The sequence below is a fragment of the Oncorhynchus gorbuscha genome, linkage group LG21 (genome assembly GCF_021184085.1).
Source record: "Oncorhynchus gorbuscha isolate QuinsamMale2020 ecotype Even-year linkage group LG21, OgorEven_v1.0, whole genome shotgun sequence".
Classification (NCBI taxonomy): Eukaryota; Metazoa; Chordata; class Actinopteri; order Salmoniformes; family Salmonidae; genus Oncorhynchus; species Oncorhynchus gorbuscha.
Window position 1 is genome coordinate 25,396,316 of NC_060193.1, and position 8,738 is coordinate 25,405,053.

General features: G+C 41.6%; 1 protein-coding gene across 1 annotated transcript; it reads left to right on the plus strand.

Moving 5' to 3' along the window:
* Positions 1-2,898: 2,898 nt before the first annotated feature.
* LOC124008810 (U2 small nuclear ribonucleoprotein A'-like) lies at positions 2,899-8,272 on the plus strand. Its single transcript, XM_046320378.1, has 4 exons — positions 2,899-3,054; positions 4,328-4,519; positions 7,205-7,282; positions 7,708-8,272. Exons 1-4 carry the CDS (start codon positions 2,996-2,998, stop codon positions 7,850-7,852), a joined length of 474 nt encoding a protein of 157 aa, XP_046176334.1. The 5' UTR covers positions 2,899-2,995; the 3' UTR covers positions 7,853-8,272.
* Positions 8,273-8,738: the final 466 nt, after the last annotated feature.

Sequence of the window (8,738 nt, forward strand, 5' to 3'; positions counted from 1 at the left end):
CCGTCATTGAAAATAAGAGTTTGTTCTTAACTGACTTGCCTAGTAAAATAAAGGTTAAAAAATAACAAAAAAAATGTAATCTTTTCATAAATAGTTTCATATTTAAACATTTCAATGGCACAACAATTCCATGTGAATCTGATACCTAGAATGTGTAGACTTTCCTAGATCCAATTTATGTCGTCCTATCATCAGATATAATATCCCAGACAACAACTGATCTGACATACCGGTAATATTCTTTAAGTACCAACAGACACTTTCAACTGGTTGAGGAAGGGAAATAATGTTCCATTCCCCAACCTTTTGATTATACCATCCTTTCTCTGTGGTAACAAAGGGCTTTCCAAGAGTCCATTCTGTAGATTGGAGGGAGAAGGGGGAAGGGTATTTATAGGGGAGGTCATAAACCTCACCCAACAGGGCAACATCATGAAGGTGCTTAGGGTCATTGTCCTGTTGGAAGGGGAAGCTTTGCCCCAGTCTGAGGTCCTGAACACTCTGGAGCAGGTTTTCATCAAGGATCTCTCTGTATTTTGTGCCGTTCATCTTTGCCTCAATCCTGGCTACTCTCCACCATGCCACCACTGTGCTTCACCATAGGGATGGTGCCAGATTCCCTCCAGAAACTTGGCATTCAGACCAAATAGTTTAATTTTGGTTCAGACCAGAGAATCTTTGTGCCTTTTGGCAAACTCCAAGTGGCCTGTCATGTGTCTTTTACTGAGGAGTGGCTTCCGCCTGGCCACTCTACAATAACGATCTGATTGGTGGAGGGCTGCAGAGATGGTTGTCCTTCTGGAAGGTTCTCCCATCTCCACAGAGGAACTCTGAAGCACTGTCAGATTGAGCATCGGGTTCTTGATCACCTCCCTGACTAAGGCCCTTCTTCCCCGATTCCTCAGTTTGGCCGTGTGGCCAGCTCTAGGAAGAGTCTTGGTGGTTCCAAACTTCTTCCATTTAAGAATGATGGAGGCCACTGTGTTCTTGGGGACCTTCAATGCTGCAGAATCTTTTTAATACCCTTCCCCAGACACTATCCTGTCGCGGAGCACTACGGACAATTATTTTGACCTCATGGCTTGGTTTTTGCTCTGACATGCACTATCAACTGTGGGACCTTAAATAGACAGGTGTAAACCTTTCCAAATCATGTCCAATCATTTGAATCTACCACAGGTGGAATCCTATCAAGTTGTAAAAACATCAAAGGTGATCATTGAAAACAAGATGCACATGAGCTCAATTTGGAGTGTCATAGCAAAGGGTCGGAATACTTATATAAATGTGATATTACATTTAAAATGTTTAATACATTTGCAAACATTTATTAAAACCTGTTTTCACTATGGAGTATTGTGGGCAGATTGCTGAGGATGTATTTGTATTTAATCAATTTTAGAATAAGGCTGTAACGTAACAAAATGCGGAAAAAGTCAAGGGGTCTGAATACTTTCTCTTAGCCGGCAAGCAAGCCAGCCAGATAAAGTTAGTTATTTTAGTATGCATGCTAGCCTAGCCAGCTAAATAGCCAACCACCATGGTTGACATAACTAAGTAATAAGCCAGAAATCAACACCAATTAATCTAGCCAAAGCAGGAACCCAGAGACCACAACAACAACAAATCCAGTAGCTATACAGTAGAGAGCGGAGACTTACCGATTGATGGCTGAGTTGGCAACCAAATAAGAGCCAAGGAGCGAGGTGCTTCAGAGCGAGAGGCTGTTTCCCCGGGCCGAGGGGGAGACAGCTAATAGAATAGCAAAGGTACTAAAACCCAGAAATGAGTCTGGGTTGTTCAGCCATTCCTTTGGGGAAAATGTATGGAGAAAGACAGGCTTTGGAGATCTTATACGTTTTGTTCTATGAGAGCATCAACATCCCTGCTGTTCACAGCGTGGTTACCAGGGGACTAAAACAGCTGAGAAGTTGAGCCTCACACTTCAAATCGCTTAGTGGTTGCGGAAAATAACCCACTATGCTGTTTACTTTCTGCTTCTACATCATATCGCTGAGTCTATCTTTAATAATATGTATACAGATAATGTTACTGTTGCTGTGTTATTTTAGCCAGTGATATTACTGTTTAGTGTTATATGGCTTATTTCAGGGGAAATGTGCAGTATCTATTAGTATTCTAAAGTATACTGAACCAAAAATAAATGCAACATGCAAAAATTTCAAAGGTTTTACTGAGTTACAGTTCATATAAAGAAATCAGTCAATTTAAATAAAAGCATTAGGCCCTAATCTATGGATTTCACATCACTAGGAGTATAGATATGCTAGTCACGGAACTTTTTTTTTTAAAGGTAGGGGCGTGGATCAGAAACCCAATCAGTATCTGGTGTGACCATTTGCCACATCTCCTTCGCATGGAGTTGATCAGGCTGTTGATTATGGCCTGTGGAATGTTTTTCCACTCTTCAATGGCTGTGCGAAGTTGCTGGATATTGACGGGAACTGGAACACGCTGTTGTACACATGACTTGAACACGCTATTGTACACATAACATGTCTGGTGAGTATGCAGGCCATGGAACAACTGGGATATTTTCAGCTTCCAGGAATTATGTACAGATCCTTGCAACATGAGGCTGTGTGTTATGCTGAAACATGAGGCGATGGCGGTGAATGAAAGGCATGACAATGGGCCTCAGGATCTCGTCACGGTATCCCTTGACTACAAGAATAACTATAAAAACGATTTTTGTTTGGGAATAACTGGGCCAGTACATTAACTGGGCCAGTACATTGTGGAACATTTAGAGAGAAATGTATTATGTAGAATGAACATGGCTCTCTGACATGTGGAATAAGGAATCGTGTCAACTCTATTCATTACATTTCTATCTGAAACGTAACATATTGTTAAGCCACTTGTTTTGCCGGGTCAATGTCTTTGGGAGATCCAGTGGACAGGAAGGGGTTAATGGCCAATGTGATTATCCGGATCTTGTGATCCAGAGCTGAGCCATGAATGAGTGCCTTTTATGTGCAGTGAGCAGACTGCATCTCAGCCGGTAAAGCTGCCTGAAAACCACAAATCGCGGTGAGTTGGATCAAATGGAATGATTACCTGTATATAGATCTGTTCATGCGCTGTATGTATTGTTTGTGAAATCATGTTTGCCTATTTGAACTGACCTGCTTCTATGAATGTTCCTATGTATCTCTGACAAGTTTGAGAGACAGCTTTGCTGCACCCGTGGTGTCATTCGTGAGCGATCCAGATTGTTTTTTAAGAGTTGCTGACCATACAACCGTAGCTTTTTCATATAATTATTTCAAATGGTAAGATTTAAAGATGTTTGTAGAACTATGAGAGGGCTTATCTGCCTGGAGAAAAACATTTCACTGAGGGAATTACATGTACTGGCATTTCGTCTGGTTTTCTAACAGAGTGGGTCATTCATTCATAGCCTCCTGGACTCCAATACTCTCAGCCCCGATCTAATGGTGAATGGACTTTATAGTAGCACATGACAACAGGCACTGCTGTTGATCTACTATATTCTACAAATAAAGAAGGGTGAACTGAATGATAACCGAACCACCTCACTGACGATAAACTACTGTATTATGTTCCTCTAGCCATAAAATGCTTGTTAGTGTATTCTTTCTACCCGTGTAACAGTGCGTAAAAGATTACAAATAGTACTTGAACCCAGTTTTCTCTGGGACATCAGCTGATTTAACTATCTTGTCAGTCAATTATATGTACAATTCAGCAGATGTTTAGGTGAGCGATTAGCATTTTGGCTGCTTGTTTATGTTTAACTCCTGGAAAAGAGGTTTTGGTAATTAGTCATCTCAATAACTAAACCATGATGCCCTTGTCGTTTTGATTTGAGGGTGGATATTGGGAGTTATGGCGCCATGTATCTGAATCCCCTGGTAATCTGGCTAGTTGACACCAAGAAGTGAGGTTTTGGGAGGCTGTAGCTCTGCCTCTTGGCCATGGAGACAGGGGGGCCTGGTCAGCCCGGTCAGCCAGGCCCGGTGCTGGGGCTTCGGAGTCTCTCCTTTGCCTACCAGGGATTGCTAGAGATCCCCTATGAAGTCATACTAGCCCAGCGAGACACCCTGGAAGTGTTGGACCTCAGCTACAACCTGCTGGAGGAGTATCCTTCTGCTCTGAGCCCTGTAGAGACAGAGGCAAATACACACATGCTACACACACACACACACACACACACACACACACACACCCACACACATCTGAATTCCATCTCTCTCTTTCATGCACCAATCAGAGACATGCTATGCATGTGTACTATACTATTAACACACAGTCTACCTGGCAATGTTTCTCCTTCATTCAGCTGCCAACGGAGCCCAGCTCTCCTGGGTGAACTGGAGAAGCTCAGCACTCTGATCCTGGACTGCAACAGCTACTCGTCCCACGTCAAGTTCCCCTACATGCCTAGTGTCACCACCGTGTGGATCAACAAGAACAAGGTCGGCAACCTGCCCATCTTCGTTGAGGAGATCCGAAGCAAGTTCCCCAACATCAAGTAAGACTGGCTTTTACTGAAGCCATTGGGGCAGTGTGTGCGTGTGTGTTTCTGCCTGGCCACCCAGGCAAAAAAGCCAACATCTTTGTTGTTTTCATTCCGAACTGCGTTCAGTAGGGTGCAGCATTGTGGAGCATTGAACAGACATGTTAATACAACATAAAAAAAAACATGAAACAAACACCATTTTCAAGTTTGAAATGTATCATGCACAAGTGCAATGCAGTAATACATAAATCAATGTAATCCTAAAAACAACATAAGTTAGAACAAACAAGAAATACAAATAAGATAAGAACAAAACAAGAAAGTAAGTAAGCTATATACAGGGTCAGTTCCAATACCATATTTACAATGTGCAGGGGTACTGGAGCGATAGAGGTAGATACAGTGAGGGAAAAAAAGTATTTGAAAACATGACTTAGTACTTGGTGGCAAAACCCTTGTTGGCAATCACAGAGGTCAGACATTTCTTGACGTTGGCCACCAGGTTTGCACACATCTCAGGAGGGATTTTGTCCCAGTCCTCTTTGCAGATCTTCTCCAAGTCATTAAGGTTTCAAGGCTGACGGCAACTCAAACCTTCAGCTCTCTCCACAGATTTTCTATGGGATTAAGGTCTGGAGACTGGCTAGGCCACTCCAGGACCTTAATGTGCTTCTTCTTGAGCCACTCCTTTGTTGCCTTGTGTGTTTTGGGTCATTGTCATGCTGGAATACCCATCCACGACCCATTTTCAATGCCCTGGCTGAGGGAAGGAGGTTCTCACCCAAGATTTGACGGTACATGGCCCCGTCCATCGTCCCTTTGATGCGGTGAAGTTGTCCTGTCCCCAAAGCAGAAAAACACCCCCAAAGCATAATGTTTCCACCTCGATGTTTGACGGTGGGGATGGTGTTCTTGGGGTCATAGGCAGCATTCCTCCTCCTCCAAACACGGCGAGTTGAGTTGATGCCAAAGAGCTCAATTTCTGTCTCATCTGACCACAACACTTTCACCCAGTTGTCCTCTGAATCATTCAGATGTTCATTGGCAAACTTCAGACGGGCATGTATATGTGCTTTCTTGAGCAGGGGGACCTTGCGGGTGCTGCAGGATTTCAGTCCTTCACGGCGTAGTGTGTTACCAATTGTTTTCTTGGTGACTATGGTCCCAGCTGCCTTGAGATCATTGACAAGATCCTCCCGTGTAGTTCTGGGCTGATTCCTCACCGTTCTCCTGATCATTGCAACTCCACAAGGTGTGATCTTGCATGGAGCCCCAGACCGAGGGAGATTGACAGTTATTTTGTGTTTCTTCCCCTTTGCGAATAATCACCAAGCTGCTTGGCGATGGTCTTGTAGCCCATTCCAGCCTTGTGTAGGTCTACAATCTTGTCCTTGACAAGGCTCTTTGGCCTTAGTCATGGTGGAGAGTTTGGAATCTGATTGATTGATTGCTTCCGTGGACAGGTGTCTTTTATACAACTAACAAACTAAGATTAGGAACACTCCCTTTAACTAGAAGGGGACTAGGGTTCCAATTTTGGAACCCCCCCCCCCCCCCACGTTCAGCTGGAAAAATATTTAACCTCCACACATTAACAAGTCCAATGGCTCAAATGAAAGATAAACACCTTGTTTATCTACCCAGCAAGTCAGATTTCTAAAATGTTTTACGGCGAAAACATAGCACATATTTATGTCAAACCACCACCGAAGACACAGCTAATTTGCATAGCCAAGTTGAAAAAAAAATATGCAATCAACAAACGCAGGATTAAAAGAAAATTAATGCACTAACCTTTTGAAATCTTCATCAGATGACAGTAATATAACATGTTACACAGTACATTTATGTTTTTTTCAATAATATGCTATATATATATCCATAAATCTCTGTTTACAATGATGCATCGTTCAAAAAATGCTACTCAAATATCCTGAGAAATGACGATAGCTCCGGCAGATAACGTCAGCTAACAAGGAATACACATCATAAACTTTGACTAAATATGCATGTTCTACATATATATAGTTAGATACACTTCTTCTGAATGCAATAGCTGTGTTACATTTATTTATAACAGGTTTCGTTCACTAGGCTATACTATGAGTCGGCGCTCAAAACGTAGCATTATGGCTCCTCTATCTTGGAGTCCACATAAACCCAAATTTACCCCATAAATATTCCCTTACCTTTGCTGTTCTTCCATCAGAAGACCTGGAAGGAATTATACTTACCAAAAACAGCGTTTAGTTTTGCAGTCTGTGTCTTTCGGTTCTCAAACACGACACATTTCGGTTGAAATGTAGCCAAAACAAATTATGTTTACTATGGGCATGCAATTACTCCAGCGGGGGCAGTAGACAGCCCTATGACTGTGCCCCTAATCTCAGCTCGTTACCTAATATAATACCTGTATAATAGACACCAGGGAGCCAGAAATCTTTCTGATTGAGAGGGGGTCAAATACTTATTTCTCTCATTAAAATGCAAATCAATTTATTACATTTTTTAATTTTTTCTCACAGTTCAAATAAACCTACCATTAAAATGATAGAGTGATCATTTCTTTGTCAGTGGGCAAATGTACAAAATCAGCAGGGGATCAAATACTTTTTTCCCTCACTGTATGTAAAGGAGTAAGGTGATTAGGCATTTAAGTGTTGTTGTCTGACCTCTGGATGTTTTTAATTCCTGTAGGATTCTCAGCATGATGAACAACGAATCAGCACTCAGCTACTTCAATGGAGGGAGTCTAGACCAGGACATAGACTACAGGTGAGCTTGAGTGAACACAGCTGATACACTAAAGCTGCACCTCTTTGATCAGGTGTCTTTTTATATTCAGATGAGAAGGAGGTGTTGTGTAACCTCCACAGGTCATAGGAATATGACATGATTCTATAACTCAAAATAAGTTGGAGTTAAAATTGTGTGATATGCAGTGGATTCTGAAAGTGTTCAGACCCATTGACTTTTTCCATTTTGTTACGTTACAGCCTTGTTCGAAAATTGATTAAATCGTTTTTTCCCCGCATCAATCTACACACAAAAAAACACTTGGGTCACCTGTTACCGACCCGTGCTATATACCAGACTTACTGTTCCTCATTCATATGTTCTGTCATTACTACAGTATGAAATGATGTGCTTTATGCTTTTTGTGTCTCGCCCACCAACATATTCCTCCTCTGGCCACACAGGCAGTATGTGATCAGTCAGATCCCAAGCCTGAAGATCCTGGATGACACTGAGGTTTTGGAGAAAGAGAGAGCGCAGGCTAAGAAGACCTATAGGATGCAGAGGACCAGGGAAGGCAGCAAAAAGAGGAAGGAACATCAACATTAAACCCTCCATAACACTGCTCCCTATCGAACTGAACTTCAAAGATTTATCAAGATGAGAAAAATAATCATTGTATAGATAACTAGTTCAAGGCAAGTTAGCACAATTTCAAATATATTTTCAACATGTTTATCAAAATTAAAATGGGATAACTTATCTTATGACTTTATGGTTGAGGGGATTCTAAGCTGAAATATGGAATTGTTTTAAGATGGTCATACCATGGAGTATTTAGCTATTTGATTTGGAATTTTAGGACCCCTTCAGGTACAACACATATTTGCTAAAATATTGAATTTGGCCTTTACTACTATAGCACATAGAAATACATTGAATAACACATTCATAAATGGCTAAAAAGACAGTCAGACAATAAATCATTAGGAACAAGTGTCTGTCCTCTTTCTAAAAGATATAAGAATGCTCAGGAAATATGCAGTATCAGTCTAAAGTTTGGACACACCTACTCATTCAAGGGTTTTTCTTTATGTTTTACTATTTTCTACATTGTAGAATAATTGTGAAGACATTACAACTATGAAATAACACATATGGAATCATGTAGTTACCAAAAGGAACGTGTTAAACAAATCTGAACATATTTTAGATTCTTCAAAGTAGCCACCCTTTGCCTTGATGACAGCTTCGCACACTCTTGGCATTCTCTCAACCAGCTCTACTTGGAATGATTTTCCAACAGTCTTGAAGGAGTTCCTACATATGCTGAGCACTTATATGCTGCGTTTCCTTCACTTTGCGGTCCAATTCATCCCAAACCATCTCAATTGGGTTGAGGTCGGGGGATTGTGGCGATCAGGTCATCTGATACAGCACTCCATCACGCCCTCCTTGGTCAAATAGCCCTTACACATCCTAGAGGTGTGTTGGG